The sequence below is a fragment of the Marmota marmota genome, unplaced genomic scaffold (assembly GCF_001458135.2).
Source record: "Marmota marmota marmota unplaced genomic scaffold, marMar, whole genome shotgun sequence".
In the NCBI taxonomy this organism is placed as follows: domain Eukaryota; kingdom Metazoa; phylum Chordata; class Mammalia; order Rodentia; family Sciuridae; genus Marmota; species Marmota marmota.
This window is the reverse complement of record NW_026000240.1, coordinates 45,485-68,200: the sequence shown is the minus strand read 5'-3', so window position 1 is coordinate 68,200 and position 22,716 is coordinate 45,485. Positions and strand designations below refer to the sequence as shown.

Below are 22,716 nucleotides of genomic sequence, written 5' to 3'. Positions count from 1 at the left end.
CCCCCCCCCCCCCCCGTGAATGGCAAATGCTTGAACCTGAACTATGGCACATGTTTTTCAGGTCCTCTTCCATGCATGATTGATTTGCGTGGTAGGATTAGTTTGCATCTCTTTCTCTAGTCCTCTGATAAATAAACTGTATTAAAAATCATCTGGAACAGCAGAGACACTGAGAGCTAGGAGTCTCTCTACTATAGAGTTTCTATGTGAATTAAGCTAGTGGCCAAAGGATGGGCAATTGAGAACTTTCTGCTTATAATTCAAAGTATTTAAGCATTATAAATTTGGTTTTCATCTAAAAAATTGGGTTTCTCAGCAGTCATTGTTATTCCATTGGCTATGTTTAAAAAAGTAGACAAGACTCCTAATCAAAGCAGAGTGTATTAAATTCCTTTGACGCAAAAAGCTTATACCCAGTACTTTTGCCAAAATTCAGCCTAATGGGGCCCAAAAATTAGGTTAGGAAAGAGGAAACAAGTAAACAATCATGTTCTCATTGCAGGTTCAAATTAAGCCTCATCAAAGGTGTAGTGGAAATGGCTGACAGACGCAATTGGAAATTAATTTTACTTTGGTTTTAGTTAGTTTGTTTTTTGCAGTGCTAGGGTTCAAACTTAGGGCCTCACATGTGCTCTTCCACTAAACACCCCCATCAAATACTTTGAATGAAGTATTTGATCCTGCTATTAAAAATGTCCTTTTGGGGCCTGGGGCTGTGGCTCAGTGGCAGAGTGCTTGCCTAGCAGGTGTGAGGCACTGGGTTCAATCCTTAGCACTACATACAAAAAAATAAGCCAATAAAATAAAGGCATGCTGTCCATCTACAACTACAAAAAATATTTTTTTGATTTTTTTTCTGATGACTTGTACAAATTTATACTGATAATAAAAAGTGGCAAGACCTTTGGGCTTTGTTGCTTCTGGAGAAAAAGTACAGTAACCAAAAGTCATAATCTTTTTTTTTCGTTTGATAAATAACCGACCATTAAATACTCATTAACTGGAAATAGCCTAGCAAACTTAAAAATAGATTTCTCAGCCTAATATGTCCTAAAAATGCCTCAGAAGCTAAATATGATAATTAAAATGAAAGGATACATATTTCACAGAAATTATGACTGTTATTCTCCTTAGATGATGTCTCATGCTGAAGGACAACAGAGAGACTTAATTAGACGAATTGAATGCCTTCCTACTTCTGGTCTTCTGAGTTCCTTGGACCAGGATCTCTTAATGCTCAAAGCTACTTCCATGGCAACCATGAACTGCTTAAATGACTGCTTTCATATTCTCCAGTTGCAGCATGCATCACATCAGAAGGGTTCATTGCCTTCAGGTAAGTTATAGATTAAAGGTAATCCTAACATTGAGGGCCAAAACCTGGAGAGGACTGCATCTATTATTGTTCTCACTCCATAAAATCTTTAAAAAGAAAAGGAAACCAGTGAACCTCTTGTTTTTTAGTTACTACAGTAACATACATCCTCATTGTGCCATTGGCTGAATCTGAAATGATTTTAGGTCTAATGCTTAGTAGCCCTGAATATTTCTTTAGAGATCTCAAGTTCCACATGTCAAAAACTAAACTCAAAACCCTCAACTCTGTATTTCTGTTAAAATTGCTGATATCACTATATTGTTCATTCAGTTGAACAAAGTAGAAAGATTGGGTTTATTTCTCAAGTTTTGATTTAGTACACTACTCATCATTTTTTATGCATATGTATATAAATATTTATCAGTCACCTTTTAGTTAGAAAATTAATATACATCTAGTATTTTAGAGCATCTGTTGAAATTCATTGTATTGGGAAAAAGAATATTATTTCATAGAGTATAAAAATGTTTTAATAAGTAACATTTATCTTCTATCAATGAAATGAATCAGCCTATCACATCATATTAATAATGAAACTTAGAATTAAAAACTCATTATTCCAACTAATCCCCTTACTTATAAAAGGTATTTTAGAAAGTCAGCAAGTTTCTGCTCAGGAAAATGTTTACTTTAGTCAAATGCATAATGTGTGGATTCTATCTTATGTGCCTAAATTCAGCATTTCCTAGCCAATAAACTATTTTAATAACAATTGTAAGTGTAGGTGAGGTCACTGTTGGAGAGGCAAATAAGTCCTGTATGTTTCCCTTAAGAACTCATAGTTCAATTGGGAAAGAAACATGCAAACAGTAACTGTAAAATAGTATACAAAGTGCTACTGACAATAGGAACAAAGTATGTGAGAAAATAGATGTATAGGCAAATATTTCTGATAGAAAAAGGTCTGGAAAAGCCATAAAGAAGCTACAAAGACCAGTTAATTTAGGAGTGAGAGAGATAGGTAAGAAGACATTCCAAAGACAGAGAAGAACCTAAATTTGAATGGTAAATGTGGAGTGGTGCCTTGTAGAAATTGTTAGTAGTTAGTACAAATTTTATACTGTTATAAAGCAATGCACTCATTATAGAAAATTTACAAACTACCATGTAGTTCAAAGAAAAAAAAAAAAAAAGACATGCATTTTCTTTACCAACCAGAAACCACCACTGTTAATATAATAAAATAACCTCTTTCCCCAAGGTTTTCTTTTTATTTCCTATTTTTTATGTTACACACTTGGTCTTAGAAAATATATATGTTTGTGACTTATATTTTTTACCTAATATAAAAAATATTTTCCAAGTTTTTACCTGTTTTTAATAAGTAACATTTATTGGCTGCATTATATTCCTTAGGGACAGATGTATTTTGTTTAACTTACCTATTCCCCTATGTTGAATATTAGAAGGGTTACCTTGATCTATGAAATTTGGTTTAATTCTAGTTAGTAATACTTTGGCTAGGAAAATGAAAAAGTATATTTCCAGTCTATGCTACTTAATTTTAAAACAAAATCAAGTAGCTCAGTGCTAGGTATTGAATTAGATGCTCAATAAGTACTTGATTAAATTCTGTATAATATTAAAAATTTATAAAAATTTTATTTGTGTGATTAAATTAACCCATTTGTTTCATTGTCCCAGATGTGAAACACATACAAAAAAATATAGTATCTAATATAATTATGTAACATTATTATGTAATAACAATATCACTATAATGTAATAATATTAATTAACATAATAATGTATATAAACTCTAGATTATGATTTCCAGTCTATTTTAATACACCAGTGTCAATTTTGTTGAAATATTTGCAGAATTGAAAATTTGGGACTTAAACAGGTTTAATATTCAACCTTATTTAATATACGCTCTTGTTTTTAAATGTTTCCTTCATGATCAACGAAGTATTTCTAATATAAATTTGGATTTTTTAAAACACAAAAGTATTTAAAAGTGAAAATTGTTTTCATGCATCACAATGTTTTCGAACACAGGTTTGTGGATATTTGGTGGGATTTAATTAATTGGCATTGATATCTCTCAATGTAAATTGCCATCTTTTCCAAGTTAGGTCTGTAAGAATTTATTCTTAAGTTACTTGAGAATGAAATATAACTTGAAAGAAAAGTTAATTACCTCCTTTTCACTCTTTTTTTTTTTTTTGGAGAAAAAGGACAAAGTAGTTTTATTGTTCTGCTGGCAAAGGAGAAATACAGGAAACTCCAGCCCCAGAATCTGTGATTCTCTCTATTCAAATTTTGAGATGGCAAGAAAAATAAAATCTAAGTTTAATGTTTAGTTTGCTAAGGGTTTTGTTTGTTTGTTTTTATTTACTTAAAAACAGAAATTTGTTCTCTCACTTCTGGGGGCCAGCCTGCAGTTGAACAAGATTGAGAGTTGAGAGAATTTTCCCATGCCTCTCTTCTGGTGATGGTAATTGGCAGACTTTAGTATTCTTTGGCATGTAGAATTTTCACTCTGATCTTCACCTTTGACACCACATGACACTCTTTCTACATTTATCTGTCTCCAAATTTCTCCTGTTTCAGAAGTCTCGGTCCATAGACAGCTGACTTCATTGCAGGGATGGGGGGTGTCAAAATGAGGCAGAGCATTGTGGTGGAATAATGTGGTAAAGTAAAGCAGGTCAGGACATGGTCACCAAAAAGCAGCAAAAGAGCTATGTAAGCAGTAAAAGAGCTATATTAGCTATATAAGGTCTTAATGTATATTCTCCAGAGACTCAGTAGTGATCCTTGATTTAGATCATTGGTTTGAGAGCATATGATTGGTTTGATAAATAGTTTTGTTATGGTTTTTCAGTCAGTTAAGTGAGCTCTTAAAATGGGTCTTTTAATTAGTTCATGTGTGTTTTATTTTTCAGAAGTAAACACATCTGAATATGGATATTAAAAATAAACATTTTGCTGGGCGTGGTGGCATATGCCTGTAATCCCAGCTGCTTGGGAGGCTGAGGCAGTCTCAGCAACTTAGTAAGGCCCTAAGAAACTCAGTGAGACTCTTATCTCTAAATAAAATACAAAAATGGGCTGGGGATGTGGCTCAGTGGTTAAGTGCCCCTGGGTTCAATCCCCAGTACCAAAAAGAAAAAGAAAATAGATATTTTAAGGTAGAAACAGAGTGTTTGCATTTCTTTTGAATTTTATTTATGTATTTACTTACTTTTAAATTTACTTTTTGTGCATTATTAGGGATTGAAACCATGACCGTATTCATGCTAAGTAGACACTACCAGTGAACTGCCTTCCCAGCTCATTTCTTTGGAATTTTAAAACAGTCTCCCTGAACTTATCTAGAGTGTTCCTCCAATCGTGAATTCCCTCAGTGCCAAGTAAGACTGAATAAATCAAGATGTTCTAGTAGCCTAATGAATACTTTGTAATTAATTTTTCTGCTGAAAACTTGGGTATTGTTATAGACTGAGTAAATTCCTTGCTCTTATAAATTTTTGCTATAGTAGTGTTAGTGTCCCATATTATAGCAGTCAATAACCTAGCTTCTGTGAAACCCAGATCAGCCTCTGAAATCAAATGGAACATTTTCCATTATTGATTAGGCATAGAATCCACTTTGTTAAACTAGTTGAGGGTAACAAGAGACCTTTGAGTCATTAACAGAGAAGATGACAGGTCTCCAGATGTGACCACTGTCTTTTAGTAGGTCAGCTATTATTTATTCAGTAGAAAGAAGAGTCTTTCAGTTTAAGTTATATGGTGCTTTTTTATGATTGAAAAAATAAGGACAGTATGTGCAATTTTAAAATTAGGTCCAGGGAGTTATTTTGATTGGTTATAAAATTGCAATCCCAAATGGAAACAAATTTTACTATTTCACAGTCCAGATGCCTGACCCTCTAATGCCTAATTGCATACTTTTTGATTACTAGAGGCAAATATTCTTATTGAGAGGCGAGTATATCAACTGGTTGGGAATATACTTCATGATTCACAGACTTAGCCAGGAAGTGAATTCAGTCCTATTCAGGGTTGATTTCTTTTAAATAGTATCTGATTTCGAGTTGTCAGTTGCTGTGTTGTAAAATATCCAATCATGGTGCTCATGCTAATGAGATCCAAGTCACTGTCTTTCAGGGTCATTTAACAGGTTGAATTGCTTTTAGTCTTGTAGGCTCAAAAAACAGTTGTTTATTAAAATCCATATCTGCTGAACTTTCCAGATTATGAGCAAGTTTCAGCAAAAATTTTCTCTTACCTCATCAGGAACGACAATCGAGTGGTTAGAACCAAAGGTACCTTTATCAGACCACTATAAAAATGGAGCGGATCAACCATTTGCAACTGAGCACAGTAAGCCTGTGGCAGTCCCAGAAGAGCAATCTGTTGCAGAATCTGGACTGTTAGCAAGGGTAAGGTAATATAAATATATGGTTTTGATGTGTTAAAAAAAAAAATCAGGAATCCCTGAAAAGAATCAGTTTTCTCTTTGTTATTAAAGCATTCGAGTCAATATAACACTTGCAAATTCTAAACATTATTGTTCTACTTTAAACTGCATTTGCTTCAGAAGAGGTCTCTTATATTAAACTTGAACATATTGTATTTTCCAGGTTAAATTATATATCCTTTTTAGTTTTGGTTTAATTTTATTTGATAAAAATATATTTTTAAAATTCAAATTTTGCATGCTTTTCTTTTTCTAGAAAATAAGTTATATAATTATTTGCATAGTATTTATCTCTTATTTCTTACCCATTATCTTAGCTTAACATTGTTTACTAGATGTTTACTATTATATTTATAAACTTAAAAGTTTACTACTATAGTAAGCTTTTTGATAGCATTTTATCAAACCAGTTGTTTTAAAATTACTCTACTTAAAATAGTACATGTCAGGGTTTAATATTTTAAAAAATTTTTCATTGAATATTTCTCAGAAGCCAAAGAGTATTAGTATATTCATAGATCTTCCACTATTATAAATCATATTATTATTTTTTTGCCTGTTATTTTTATGGCCACTGTAATCACGTAGATAATTTTATTTTAAGCTATTTTTACTTGACTCTCTTAAACATTTTTTCATGTGGTTCTGGCCCATAGAATTAAAGTTTGAAAGGTTATGAAATAGGCTGTTGAGTTAATGTCTCTATTGGCAAATAACTAGTTTGTTATTCTTTGTTATTATAAATAGCACTTTTTTATCTTGTTTACTTTTTTTTCCCCCCTCCCCTTTCTTTGGATTATTTTCTTAGGTTGTGTCTCAAGTAGAATTACTGAGTCAAGAGTAATGTGTGGTTTATGGTTATTTATATATTAGTAAATTTCTTTGTAAAAGAAATACATGACATGGGGACTTGCAGAGCTGGTAAAGGCATTGATTTGATGAGGCAGGCAGTGGAGGCAGAGTAGGCAGAGAAGCAGGAAAAAGAAGTAATGCATGAAATGTTTTTTTTTCTGTAAAACTTTTTAAAAATAAGTTGAGTCAAGCAGTTAACTAGTATTTATTAAGCTATCAAGTATATGACAAGTCCAATGTTAAAAAATGAAGGAGAAGCAAAATATAGAAGATAGTTCTTTTACTGAAAAGATTTGTAATCTGCCTAGAGTCCTAACATGTATACACTGAGACTATAATATGAAGTAGTACTTTTTTCCTTAATTGATATGGTTGAGGCCATTGGGATATAGGCATTCAGAGAAAGAAAGACATATTGCATAGATTAGATGAGAAAAGCCTTGGAGACCAAGTGGGAAAGGAATTGGGCATTTGAAAGGAGACAGGATTTGAAGAGAGGAAGAGTAAGGGGAATCTCAAAACAGGGGAATAACACATGCAGGAATACTGCAGCATGTTTTTAATTTCCTGGTGGTTTTGAACTCACGATATGCTATTTTCAGACATGTGCCAATTAATTAATTAACCACTTAGCTTCAGTTTCCTCATCTGTAAAGCAGGGATGATAATAATAATACCTTATAAAATTGTGACAAGGAAGCTAGGCCTGGTGATGGATGCCTGTAATCCCAACTCTTTGGGAGGCTCAGGCGGGAGGATTGCAAATTCAAGGCCTGCCCAGGCAACTTAGCAAGACCTTGTCTCAAAAGAGAAAATTAAAAGGGCCAAGGATGTAGGTTAGTGTTAGAGAACTCCTGTACCAGTTCAATCCCTAATACCATGGGGGGTTGGGGGAAGTGATGAAGATAAAATGAATTTAGCAGAGCATATAACTTATGGGATATGGTCACTGTGTTGTCGGAGTTTACATTCATGTTGCACTCCAATGGGATGATACTCCCTGGAACACTGCTCCATAGAATACAGTGTAAATTGTGCTTCCAAAGAATATGAAAATCTTGCAGAAGAATTGAGTCATAATGGATAGATAGTGGGGTTATGGGCACAGGGAAGGATGTGATATGTAAGACTGCTATATGAAATTAAAGTATATGGTGAAATTAAAGTGTGATAGAAGGCTATGGAAGTATAAATGAAGACCGATGGATAGGCATTGTACGTTTCAAATGAAAATAAATTTGACTTGTGATTGACTGGATTGGATCAAAGACAACTCCAGGTTTTTGAACCTAAGTGACAAGATAGAATTGTGGTACTATTTACAAAGCTAGAAATTAAGAAGAAAGAGCTTTTTAAAGAGAATGTTTAATATGGTTCTGAACATATTGAATTTTACAAAGGAAGATATGTGATTGCAAATGTTTGTAAAAAGCAATTAGATGATGGAACTATAGCTTTGGAGAGAGGTCAGTACTAGAGATCTGATTATAAGTAAAAGTTAATAAACTCAGGTCAGATACTGCAGCATCTTCATTCTTCTAAAAAAGAACACAGAGCATGTTTGTTCAGCATAGAGGCTTATGCTACAAATGGGGCACAGGGTCAGGGAGAAGAAAGATTGCTATTATTTCCAAATCTTTCAAAATTGTGCATAGAACAAGAACATAGTGTTAGGTGAAAAACATATAAGGTTAGAACCTAGGCCACAGAGGTTTTTTTTTTTTTTTTCTTTTCAATTTCAAAGGATATTAGATTCTACTCAGTTACTCCAGAATAGACTTTTATTGCCCAAAAGCTTCACAGATGCCTTCTTTGAAAAATAAGTGTTATATAAATTGGGGATCTACAGCACAGTAGTGGTCATTTTGCAGCTAAGTAGGAAGAATGAAGCCCATGTCAGAAATCAGGACAAAAATGAAGTTAATTTGAGTTTTGTAGACTACTATGGTTTCCCTTTGCCATGCAATCTCCAGTGCTCTGACTTCCTAGAAATTCAACAACTTTTGCTATTGTATTTGCTAACCATTGTGGGTCTGTAGGGATGTTACACATTTGACCATGTTTATTTGGTGATGTGTTTTTACCTAAGCTTTTCTTTAAGAAAGGCATGATGACCAAGAAGAGGCATTTCAAAAAGAAGGGAGAGGCTGGTGTAGTGGTGCACACATATAATCCCAGCTACTTGGCAGGAGGACTGTAAGTTCAAGGCCAGCATGGAAACTTAGCACGACCCTGTCTCCAAATTTTAAAAAAGAAGTGGTGGGTCTGAGGATGTAGCTCAGAGTTAGAATGCTCCTAGGGTTCAATCCCTAGTGTAACCAAAAACAAACAAAACAATAAAAACTTTGGATGAACTTCTAATTTCTTTTATTCACACCAAGATTTATAACTAATATTTAGTTGTTAATATAATTTCCTTTTGATTTTCTATTCTAATAAGTGAGTTTGACTATTTTTATGAGAGCTACATTCTTCTTTTTTATTTTTTTTAGTTGTAGATGGGCACAATACCTTTATTTTATTTATTTATTTTTATGTGGTGCTGAGGATCGAACCCAGTGCCTCATATGTGCCAAATGAGCTCTCTACCATTCAGCTACAACCCTAGCTCATCAAAATTATATTCTTTTGAAGAGTTATTTTGCCAGATTATATTTTCTGTAATTTAATATTATTTTCATTGGAGGAAATTCAAACCATAAATGGTAGTGTTAAAGCTATTTGGTTTTGGAGTTTTTTTGTTTGTTTTATTTTTTTGGAGCTAGGATTAGACCTAGGCCCTTATACATGCTGAGCAAATGTACTCTACCAACTGAGCTACACCCTACACCACCCCCTAAAAGTATTTGCATTATTAATCTGTGGCCTAGGTTCTAACCTTAAGTGTAAAGGTACCTTTTCAGAGGATTGGAGAACATTATTTAATAAAGACCTAGCAGGGTTTTTTCTGAGGTCTCATAATTATTTAATCCCAAATGGCAATTATATTTGGTATCCATACATAGAGAGGAAGACAATCAACTTTTCCCCATTTTATAATGAGTAAATGTTCGAGTATACTTAAACTATATTATGCAACTGATTTATCCAATATTAACAGGAAATAGTCTGACAAACTTACTAGCCATTGAAAAGATGACTTGGGAAGTCTTTGTGATCTCTCCTCAGGGTCATAAAAACAGAAGTAATTCTGACATATGGAAACAATAATTGTCTGGTCTTAACATAAGGAAATAAATTACACCATTAATTGATTTATCAGAATGTTAGTTGAAATAGATTTCCTTGGCAAAAGGGAAGTGGAAAACAAAGATAAAGGCCAAAGAATGGTCAGAAACCCATTATCTTTTAACTCTGTTACTGTGTTTTATATTTTGTTTTTAGCATCTTGAGAATATTAGATTTTTGATTTTGCATCTGAGTAAAATTGGTTTTCTTTGTCTAGCTATGCGGAACAGTTTGGTTAGGTAGCATTTGATGATGGGAGGAAAAAATCAAAAGCAAAGACATTAACAAAATCATTACCTTTTAAAATTTTTCATAACTTGATACCAACTGATAACATCCTTATATAAAGCTCTCTTGCACAGAGATACTAATGAGGCTTTCCAATGAAAGATGGTACATCAACCCCACATAAACCTGTAATGTGACAGCTGATAAGATTCTATAGAATCTTAGGATGTGAAACCATTGTTTAAATAAAAATAAGTAAAAATTGTTTCTCTTAATCAGTCATTTGGAGTTAGGAGCTCCAAATTGAGAGCTAAAACATTTTCATTTTTCCAAGGGTTGTTTTTATTTTGGATGGGGGATGCTGGGGATTGAACCCAGGGCCTTGTGCAGGTGAGGCAAGTACTCTACCAACTGGGCTATATCCCCAACCCCCAAGGGTTGTTTTAGTGATCGATTGAAGAGCTGTACAGAGAATGTTTGTGGCATTATGATAGCATGAGCAACTATAGGATTTCAATATGTGGACCTAGAATTCTCTTGAACCCCAAGATTTCATCCTGACAACTTCAAGAGTGAATGAATATCAAAATACAGTTTACAGTAGAGACTTGACATGTGCTTGCAGTCATTTTATTTTATTTATGTTATGCTATTTTTACTGAGGATTGAACCCAGGGGCACTTAACCACTGAGCTATATCCCCAGCCCTTTTTATTTTTTATTTTGAGACAGGGTCCTGCTAAATTGTTTAGGGCCTCACTGAGATGCTGAGGCTGACTTTGAACTTGTGATCCTTCTGCCTCAGTCTCCCAAGTTGCTGGGATTACAGGCTGTGTGACCATGCCCAGTGCTTGCAATCATTTTAAAATTTACTTCTACACATGCTGAATCCCAGTATTATGTATAATTATAATGCACCAATAAATTCTTTTCTTTTCTTTTTTTAAAATACTGAGTGTTGAACCCAGGGGTACTTTACCACTGAGCTACATTCCCAGACCTTTTTATTTTTTATTTTGAGACAAGGTTTTCCTAATTGCTGAAGCCAGCCTTGAGCTTGTGATCTTCGTGCTTTAGCCTCCAGAGTCTTCTGGGATCACAGGAGTGCACCACCATGGCTAGCTAAAAAATACTCTTATAGTTTTAGCTTTAAAAGAAGGAAATATTTAATTCTCAAAACTCTTAAAACTTAAATTATACATAGTGGTGAGGTCCCCAGGCAGGTAGTGAAAGCCTGAGATTCAAATGAAACATTCTTCACTCTTTTTAAAAAATTCTCTTTCTACAAAATAAATGTATTTTATATGGATGTCTATGGTAAAACCCACAAATTTTCAATTCCAGCAATAATGGGCTCTTGGAAGGAAATTTATTCCATGGCAAAATGATAGAATTTATTTTTTCAGATTATTTTTACCTATCCTTTGATTGATTTAGATTAAGTAGAAATTTCTTAAAGTCTGATGTTAAACCTTTTATTAATGGGTATTAGTAATACTAGACTTGTTCTGTTTTACATCAAGGAACCTGAAGAAGTAAATGCAGATGATGAGGTAGAAGACACCTGTGACAACAAGGAGGATGACCTGGGAGCTGTAGAAGAGCAACGCAGTGTTATCCTGCATCTCTTGTCACAGCTCAAGCTGGGCATGGACTTAACGAGAGTAAGTAATAGTATAAACTGGCTATGGAGATTGTTAAGTCAGGACCATACTGGAAACTGTTAATGTTGTCAAGGCTTGTCTTTTAGATGATTAGTTTCTTAGTCTCTTAATCAACATTTCTTATTTTCATAAAAATCTAATGGTTTTTTTGGTACAGCAGGAAGTGTAATAGTAAATCCTCTTTCTGTAAAAAATAAAAGGGATCTATTGGTATACTATACTGAAAAGTCTAAGGAAAAGGATGTAATCTGCAAAAACCATAAGAAAAAATTTGCTGAATTGGACATGACTATGTTCCAATAAAATTTTACTTTAAAAAGCAGAAGGATCTGGGTGTGGTGGTGCATGCCTGATATCCCAGAAGACTCAGGAGGCTGAAGCATGAGGTTTATAAGTTTAAGACCAGCCAGAACAACTTAACAAGACCCTACCTCAAAATAAAAAATAAGCCAAATATGTAGCTCAGTGGTAAAGCATCCTATTGAGTCAATCCCCAGCACCCAAGGGGAAAAACAAAACAAAACAGGTCAGATTTGGCCCCAAGATTATAGTTTATAGATCTATCCTCTACAATCTTGCTAATTTAAAAGTGTGATCTAAAGGCCAGCAGTATCACCATCCCCTGGGAGTTTGTTAGAAATGCAGAATCTCAATCCCTAGTCCCAGACTTAATAGACCAGAATCTGCATCTTAATTAGATATCTGATTTATATGTACATTAAAGTTGAGAAGCATTGATCTATGATTTTTAATTTTCAACCAATCTTCTTTATTCACAATTAAAATAATTAGTGTGCTTTAATTTATTTAAACAATTAATCCATAACATTAATTTTGAAAGCAAATTAGGCTTAAAGCCTATGTATCTCCATAACATTAATTCTAAAAGCAAATTAGGCTTAAAACCTATGTATCTCAAATATTAATTACTGTGGGATTATTTACCTTGAATTACTACTGATATGATTATGCATTAATATGGAATTTCAAATTGACTTATCTGTATGTTACCCTTAAAGATTTTGTTACCCTTAAAGATAATGAAAGTTTAAGGATTATTTTCAGTGACTTGTTCATCTGAAAATGCAACTTAAATAGAAAGCATTTTGAGTTTAGCATTCACTTTAAAGCTCATAAACATCGAAAGCTTTTCTTTTTTACTTAATTTACTGTGCTTCACAGTAGGTTTTTTTTTTTTTTTTTAAATTTATTTTTATGTGGTGCTGAGGATCGAACCCAGGGCCTCACACATGCTAGGCTTTAGGTTATCACTCTATCGCTGAGCCCTAGCCCCAGCCCCTATAGTAGGTTTTAAAAGTGAACAGGTTGCTTTTCAAAGTCTACTAAGGAATAGACATTTTAGGAATTAATAAGAACTCATTAATTATTTCATTTAACCTCAGTACTTCAACTAGTATCATTTTATTCAAGAAATATCTTCATATTATTGGTCCAGCAAAGACTTTATTAGTTGTGAAATTAATAAAAATGAGTAGTCATCTGAGGGGTTTGTTTGGTATCAGTATGGTGTTTCCTATCCCTTGGTAGATTTTAGGTTTAGCAGGCATAAAAACAATGTTGAGGTTACCAAGTATAAGAACATTTGAAAAGAATGTTCTAGTAAAACTGTCTCTTCGCGTGAATAGTGTACATATATACTTCTCCATATTTGTGCCATGTTAATTAAAAAGTTATGTGTTAATATTCACTGAGGACAAATTAGGAATAATCACGTAACATTTAAACGAATAGTACTTTTCAAGCAATATTAAGGAATCTGTGACTAAACTGCAGTGACACCTACCTCCTATCTAAAATATCACACCAATTAACAAATATCTACTGAGCCCATATTATATTCCAGACTCTGTGCTAAGTATTGGGACAACAAGGAAGAAGATAGCCATGGGCCCAGCCTTCATGTTTTAGTTAAGTAATATATATTTTCTCCACATGTTGTAAATGAGTAATGTACATTTTCCCTATTGGTCCTTTTTAAATAATATTATTATTATAATTAACATGTCATAGAAATTTTAAAAAAAGAAAAGAATTTCCCATCATACCACCATGCTAATATATATATCTTTCACTTTGAAGATTCTTTTTTATTTTTATTTATAGGCAATTTGCTTCGTTTTCTTTTTCCAGTTACTATCTTTTCTTTGTTGAAATATGTTTTACACACAGAAGACTAAAGAAAGAATACTTATAAACATTCAGAGAATAATGGTAAAATGAAACCCATTTACTCATCCCTCTCACATTAAATTATAGAACACTGACGGAATATGGAACCTCTTTGAGTGCCCCTCCCAGTTGTCACATACTATTTCCTGAATATAGCAACTTACTTGTTTTTTGTGTTAATCATCCTCTTAGTTTTCTCTATAGTTTCACCACTTGTATTTGTACCCCATAACAACATTACTTAGTTTAGGAAGAGGTGAATTGCCAACACAAGCTTAATTAGCTTAAGAAAAGGGCTATTTTGCCATTTATAGAGGACAGCTCCCTAATGAAGGGAGGCTAAACATTTGAGTCTCTGGTTTCAGCTTCTCATAAAATATTGAGTTGATAAGAGCCCTTTTTGTAGAAGACAAAAGTTGTGAGTGAATCCTGTAAAATATATATGTCTCAGAACATTTGGTGCGAACCAGCTACCAGACTTTCAGCAAGAATGTGGGCAGAGGGAGTAAGGTGCTTAGTATTTTTTGCTTCTAAGCAAACTATGACCTACCTCCAACTCTCAGGAGCAGATTGAAGCCAGAATTCGACTGGGGGGAAATTAGTCTTCAGCCAATCCAGCAGCAGTGTGGAGTTGAGAGTATTGACTTCATCAGCAGATGGTCAACAGAAGCCAAATACAGAAACAGTTGAGACTACTTTCTCTAGGACGTTCTGTCCTCTGGTTTGGAAAGGTGATACAGTAGCAGCATGAAGTGTGTAGATGAGTCTTCCATGTCTGTCTCTTGAGGAAGAAAGTAACCCCTATCAAGACTAGAATGAAGCTCATAGTTTCTTCCGCCCTGAGTCAGAAAATCAAGACAAAAACAGGGTTAGTATGAGTTTTGTAGAAATTTCACTTTCCCTTTGCCATTTGATCTTCAAATAGCATGAATTTCTACAAATTCCATACTTCTTGCCACTATATTTGATAACCATTCTGGATTTGTCGGGGTTTTCTACATTTGTGCATGTTTAACAAAGTCACATCACTCTAATCTGAACCAGGATTTCTTTACCTTTCTAGATCTAACCCATTCTTCTTTCTTAGTTTCCTCTCATTTTGTTGAAGCACATGCTCCCCCTCTAATTTCTGTGAAAGATCTGTAGAAAGGGAATGTGAAAATGTGTTTCTGAAATGTCTTTCTTATGTTGCTTTCATATTTGATTGTTAGTGTGGTTAGAATTTGTAACTTGTAAACAAATTTCACTCAGAATATTGCCTCCTTACTACAAGATTCTGGTGAAAAGACTGAAGTCATTATGAGTGTTAATCTTTTGTAACCCTTTTTGTTTCTTTTTCTCTTTGAAATTATTCTGTATCTTTTTTTATGGCTCTAAGGATTGAAAGTAACTCGCACTTTACTGGGAGCTACTTTCCCTGCCCCATTCCCTTTTTTTCTTACACAGGGTCTCCCTAAGTTGCCCAGGATGGCCTCAAACTTGTGATCCTCTTGCCTCAGCTTATTGTTCTGAATCTTGATCCAGGTTTCTTTTTACCTATTGTCTCTGGGTGCTTGCTGATCTTTTTCAATGTGACAACTAATATTTTTCAGTTCTTTGACATTTTCTTGAATTACTTTTCTTTTTTTCTTTCTTTTTTTTTTTTTTTTTTTTTTTGGTACCAGGGATTGAACTCAGGTGCACTCAACCACTGAGCCATCCCCAGCTCAATTTTGTATTTTATTAGAGATAGGGTCTCACTGAGATGGCTTAGCACCTTGCCATCATTGAAGCTGGCTTTGAAGTTTGATCCTCCTGTCTCAGCCTCCCGAGCTGCTGGGATTATAGGCATGCACCACCATGCCCAGCCTTGAATTACTTTCTTAATGATTTTCTTTCTTTTTTTTCCCTGTTCTTTCTGAAACCCTTTAATGGCCATTGAACTCCCTGTTCTGATCTATTTTTCTCTCTTCTCCCCTAATTTTTTGGAGATTTTCTTACCTCTATCTGCTAATCCTTCTCTTCAGTTTTAACATTTGTTAGCATGTTTTTAAACTTTCTGAATTTTCCTTTTTACAGAAGCCTCCCTGTTTCTTTTTTTTCTCAGTTCTCTGAAGAGATATATATATATATATAATTTATTTACTTATTTATTTTTTAATACTTTCCCCCTCTTGTGAGGTTTCTGTTTATTCCATATCTGTTTCTTTATTTTGGCCTTTATATTTCTAATTAGAGATCTGGCATTTCTTGGATTTTTGTCTATGATTAAGTTTAGGGAAACAAAAAAAGCTGATTTTAAGTTTTGAACATGTGGATAATACTTGTGTTTTTTATTGTCCAGTAATCTGGATGGGTCATTTGTTGGGGAAAGTGGTATCTGAATCATTGTTTTTTTTCTCTAGGATTGGCAATTTCCTAGAAGAAAATTTTCTCATCTCCTGTGTGGTTGGTTAAACAACTAGATATTGAACAGGAAAAGAGGATGGGCAGGAGAGAGTCTCAGCATCTAACATTTAATTTACAAAGGGTTACTTACAACCCTTTTTATCAGCTGAGTGTCTATACTCTTACAAGCCCCCTATATTTTCTAATCTAGAGAATTAACCACCTTGTTTCTTTTACTCTCTAGAAACTAAACCTCTGGACTTTATAAACAGATTTCACTCAGTCATCTTTATTTTAGCACTCCTCAAAACCTCCAGATCCATAAGTACCTGGGGCTGTCAAGTTCCTGAGCTTTTTCAGGAATCTTTAATGGTAAACTGCTTAAGGTTCACTTTTCTAATTAATAAACTCCTGAATTTTGTTACTTTTTGTGTACCTTTTTGCTATCTCTGCGTTTGTCTTTATATAGAATTTATTTAATGTCATTTAAATGAGATTTCAGTAGAAAGCAAAATTAAGATGTGTGTGTTCAGTTCATCACCTGAACCTTCATCACCTGATGTCTTTTGTGTCTCATCTTCAAAACCATAATTTTGAAAGACTATAATGGTTCATTAGGTGAAAGTTCTGTATTTAAATTATCTAGAACCATGTTTAAAATGTAAATTGTTTTAATTCATTTTACATTCCTTTTCTTTCATTCATATTATTTCTTTCCTTTAAGCTAGATTTCTGTAGGAATAATTGCCATGCTAAATGGGTATGAACATCTTAGGGCTCTTGAAAAATATCACCAATTTCCTTTCACAAAGAGTTGAATCATTTTGCAGTGCTTCTCCAGTTCTAAGTGAAGTATTTAATCTTTCTTTTCTGCCTTTAGTGTCAGAAGTTCTTCTCTTGTACTTAACATTAATTACAAGTTACAGGTTTTACTTTGGTCTGTGAACTCTTTAGTCTGTTCCCAGGAAATGGCATTTATTGCCTCTTCTCATATCTTCATCAATCACCTATAGTTTATTTTCAAGGTAAGAAAGGAGAAAAGACATGGCTCACATTTACTTTGGATTTTAAAACCATTTTCCTGATGATACTTTTATCCAGTCTAAAAGTTTGAAGATTTTTTTTTTTTCCCTATCTGATCTTCTCAGTATCCTAAATTTGGATTTAATCTTAACCATTTGGGCAAGCTCTCATTTCCTTTTAAGCATGCTTATTTTTTACTGAGACCAAATCCTTTTTGTTTGTATCTTTGTTTTTAATATCTATTTATAATGAAATGCTTTCAAAGCATACAAATAATTGTCTATAGATGTACACATGAATTAAATTTTCCCTTTTTGGTTCATTTTTGTTATTGTTGTTTTAGGTGGTGCTCCCTACATTTATCCTAGAGAAGCGTTCCTTGCTGGAAATGTATGCAGACTTTATGTCTCATCCAGACCTATTTATAACCATCACTAACGGAGCCACAGCTGAGGACAGAATGATTCGCTTTGTTGAGTACTACCTTACCTCATTTCATGAAGGCCGTAAGGGAGCCATTGCTAAGAAACCATACAATCCTATCATTGGAGAAACATTTCACTGCTCCTGGAGGATGCCGAAAAGCGAGGTTACATCCAGTGTTGCTAGCAGCTCTTCCACCCAGGCAGTCACGAATCATACTTCTCTATCAGAAGATTCTTCAAGCCAGGTGGGATCAGACTATTACACAGTCAGATTTGTTGCTGAGCAGGTTTCCCATCATCCTCCAGTCTCAGGATTTTATGCAGAATGTGCAGAAAGGAAGATGTGTGTAAATGCACATGTCTGGACTAAAAGCAAATTCTTAGGCATGTCAATAGGTGTGACAATGGTTGGAGAAGGTAAGTAGAAAAATTGTTCTTCAATTTTTATTATCAAACTATAGGGGGCTGGGGCTGGGGTTCAGTGGCAGAGCACTTGCCTAGCATGGGTGAGGCACTGGGTTCAATCCTTAGCACTGCATACAAAAATAAGCAAATAAAATAAAGGCATGTTGTCCATCTTAAAAAAAAAAAAATTAAAAACTACAGTTTTTAATTTTGGGAATCTGTATAAATATTAATTACAAATTGGAAGTTTTGTGTATACTGCTTTTTTTTGTCTGATTCCTAGTGTGTTCCAGATGTATGTTGAGGCACAAGAAAAGTGTGTATAATTTTTTTTTGGGCAGGTACAGGGTATTAAACTCAGGGGAGCTTAACTGCTGAACCACATCCCTGGCCCTTTTTAATATTTTATTTAGAGATAGAATCTCACTGAGTTGCTTAAGGCCTTGATAAGTTGCTGTGGCTGGCTTTGAACAATCAGTCCTCCTGCCTCAGCCTCCCAAGCTGCTGGGATTACAAGCGTGTACCACCACGCCCGGCAAGTAAAGTGTATCTGTGGACTAATGTGAATTTTCCTTTAAAGTAAATTATTTCTGATTTTAAGTACACTGGGGATTAAATGCAGGGGCACTCGAACACTGAACTGCATATCTAGCCTTTTTTATTTTTTATTTTGAGTCAGAGTGTATGTTCAAAGTTTTATAAAATTAGGATTAATTTTATGTATAGTGTTCTGCTATTTTTTTTTACAAAATATATTAATTTTCCCATGACATTGATGCAGCATTTTAATGACTATATAATACTCTGTGAAATGCATTTACTATCTTTTATTAAACTACTTTTCTGTATTTGGACATTGAAGTTGTTCCCTTATTTTCGTTATTATAAAAATCACAAGAAATATCTTCTAGGAAAGTTTTTATGTATATCTCTTATATTAGCAGCTACTCACGGACTATTTTAAAAAAACATTGCCAAATTTTAATTCTATTTCATCAAAAAATTATGAAAAAATAATTTGAGAAAATAGTGTCTTTTGGGCAAGAATACAAAATGAAAACAAAAACCTCCACAGAAATCCTTAAAATGTTAATGAAAACATAATGACAGAAAAAAGAAAAACTGTGTGCAAAGAATAATTTGTTGTGAATGTAAACTTGCAATGTAAGCATGGCATAATTCAGCCCGACTCTTAACATTTTAAGATTGTATTATAGTTTGTAAGAAAATAGTTCATTCTCCTTTTCAGTTTTCCCTGTTGTTTAAGTTCCATTGTGATATGTTTTATCAATTTACCAATCAAGTTAATTATAACTTTTATAATATAAAAAAAATTATATTTTATTAGTTAAAAAAAAAAGTTTGCCACCTTCTGAAAAATGCTCTATACCATTAGCCTTAGGCCCATTGTAGGTCAGTTTGTTTATTTTTAGATGAAAAAAACGAAGTTTAGAGTGATGGGACATGTCAAGATTATAAAGGTTGAGGCATAGCCACATTTAGAACCTCACCTTTCGACCCTCTCATCCCAAGGACAGTTGTTCTTTCCAGTTTATGTATCAGAAAGAATCTAGTAATGATAATGTTTTCCACTCCCAAAAAAGGAGAACATCTCTATAGAAATGAGGAAAAACATTACTATGTTCACCATACTTTAATCTTTTTTTTAAATTGATTTAAAAAAACAAACAAACCATGCTTTAATCTTGAAGGAGGTGTATAATAATAAAATTTTTATTATCAAAATGCTAGTATATATTCATTCATTGTGTTTTGGAAATTTAATTTCTATTGGTTACCCTCAGCAAGAAGTAAATAAAATCAGGGAATGGCATTTATGAAAATTAATTTTGTTCCCCTTATACTTTTCTTTTTTTTTTTAATAAGGAAACATTCATTTATTTAATAGATAAATAAGATTTTAGAATTCTGTGAATCTCAGTTATCCTAATGTTTCCATTATCACATGTATTCAAAACTGGTTGTGTATTATTCATATTTTATTTTATTTATTTATTTTTTATTTTTTTTTTATTGGTTGTTCAAAACATTATAAAGCTCTTGACATATCGTATTTCATACATTAGATTCAAGTTGGTTATGAACTCCCAATTTTACCCCAAATACAGATTGCAGAATCACATCGGTTGCACATCCACATTTTTACATACTGCCCTATTAGTAACTGTTGTATTCTGCTACCTTTCCTATCCTCTACCATCCCCCCTCCCTCCCCTCCCATCTTCTCTCTCTACCCCATCCACTGTAATTCATATTTCTCCTTGTTTATTTTCCCATTCCCCTCACAACCTCTTATATGTAATTTTGTATAACAATGAGGGTCTCCCTCCATTACCATGCAATTTCCCTTTTCTCTCCCTTTCCATCCCACCTCATGTATCTGTTTAATGTTAATCTTTTCTTCCTGCTCTTCCTCCCTGTTCTGTTCTTAGTTGCTCTCATTATATCAAAGAAGACATTTGGTATTTGTTTTTTAGGGATTGGCTAGCTTCACTAAGCATAATCTGTCTTCATATTTTAAATGCTACATTTTTCACTGCTTATGCTAAATATATTCTTAGAAATGAAAAATCAAAAACCCAATTTAAAGATTACATATTTTTACAAAAGTAATAAAAATGCAGCATCCTTCCCAATTTAGCATTAAGTTATTAACCCTTAAGATATACTCAAGTATGTTGTTTATCTTCTGACAGTTTCTGTTTTATAAATGTACTACAACCAGAAACATATTTCTTCTGAAATGGCTCAATACTTTTTATTTATTGTTGCCCTTTATGAAGACTCTAAAGAGCAATAATAAAAAAAAAAGTTGATGTTGCTTTGGGTAGATTACATTATAATCTCAGTTTGTCTTTGGTTGTCCTAAAAACCATATAAAAATATTTATCGTGACTCTTGCCCTTTTTTTTGAACATTAAGAACAGAGTGGGCACAGTGGCATACGCCTGCAATCCTAGCGATTTGGGAGGCTGAGGCAGAAGCATCCCAAGTTGAAGCCAGCTTAGACAACTAAGGGAGACCCTGTCTCATAATTAAAAAGGACTGGTGGGAGAGCCCTTGCCTAGTGTGTGTGAGGCACTGGGTTTGATCCTCAGCGCCAAATAAAAATATATAAAAAATAAAGGTAAAAATTTTTTAAATATATAAATAAAAAGGGCTGGGGATGTAGCTCAGTAATTGAGTTCAGTCCCCAGTGCTGTAAAACAAAAGAACAGTGTACTTAGTGAGCATTCATTAAGAGAGAAATGCGTGAGTTCATACTAGAAGTTCATATCCAATTAAATATTTGGTCTGATAAGACACAGGTAAAAAACTCAGGAAGGTTAATAATGTAGCTCATCTATCCTTTAGTGTCTCTTAATTTTCTAATATAGATTGAGTACTCATTAATGTAATTCCCTTTTTAAAACAATCTTTAATATAGCATCACTTAATATAGAACAAACCCCATTAGAACAATACTTGTTTAAAATCCACCACTTACACCAAGTGCTCACCAAGTCCTCACCTAGCTACTTAAGAGGCTGAGACAAGAAGATCAAAAGCTCAAGGCCAGGGGCTGAGGTTTTAGCTCAGTGGTTGAACACTTGCCTCGCATGCATGAGGCACTGGGTTTGATCCTCAGCACCACATTAAATAAAGAAAGGAGGGAGGGAGGGAAAGATATTGTGTCCATTAAAAAAAAAAAAAAAAAGTTCAGGGCCATCCTGGGCAACTTAGCAAGATCCTATCTCAAATATAAGAGTAAAAAGGACTGGGGGTCTAGCTCAGTGATAGAGCTCCCCTGGGTTCAATCCCAAGTATCAAAAAACAAAAGCATCACTCACATCTCTTGTAGCTTCACCTTAAATATTTCAGAAATTGGCAATTTATTTTATATATTCATATATAATTTACAAATTATTAGTTTTTATGATAGAATTACATTTTTTCCTTCCTTGATATACATAGACTAGAATGAAGAACACTTTTCCCATCATATTATCTGAGTTTAAGGCCTATCGATCCCTTATTTTATTTTATTTTATTTTGCAGTATTGGGGATTGAATAGTAGCTCATGCATGCTACAACTGAAATAAATTCCCAGCCCTTTTTAATTTTATTTTTAGAGAGGGTCTTTACAGTGTTGCCCAGATTGGGCTCAAACTGAGATCCTTCTGCCTCAGCCTCCCAGTACTTAGAATTCCAGACCTGTGCCATCATACCAGCTATATATACCTTTATACAGTAGCTATTCAGTTATTCCCAAACTGCTGTGAAAAAGTTATTAGTACTAACTAGTGACCAGATCTTAACATGGTACAGTATAACATGTCCTTGAGCTCTGCCTAATGGATTTTTTTTTTGAGCATTAGCGGGAACTCAGATAGTTTCCACTATAACATTTATTAGTCCCATAAACCCCAAAGGGATAGTAAGATCATGGTGAAATAAATCTGATTCACTATACCAGGAAATGTTATCAAATGTAATTGTAAATGTAGTCAGTACCATCCAAA

General features: G+C 33.8%; 1 protein-coding gene across 5 annotated transcripts in view; it reads left to right on the top strand.

The window, feature by feature from the left end:
- Osbpl11 (oxysterol binding protein like 11) overlaps window positions 1-22,716 on the top strand; it is an 81,142-nt gene that overhangs the window by 32,009 nt on the left and 26,417 nt on the right. For all 5 annotated transcript variants that reach the window (XM_048794495.1, XM_048794493.1, XM_015486788.2 and 2 more), the window contains 4 exons: window positions 1,135-1,336; window positions 5,627-5,772; window positions 11,642-11,782; window positions 17,706-18,204. In XM_048794495.1, the coding sequence (XP_048650452.1) occupies window positions 1,135-1,336; window positions 5,627-5,772; window positions 11,642-11,782; window positions 17,706-18,204 (988 nt within the window). The remainder of the gene's footprint in view (window positions 1-1,134; window positions 1,337-5,626; window positions 5,773-11,641; window positions 11,783-17,705; window positions 18,205-22,716) is intronic.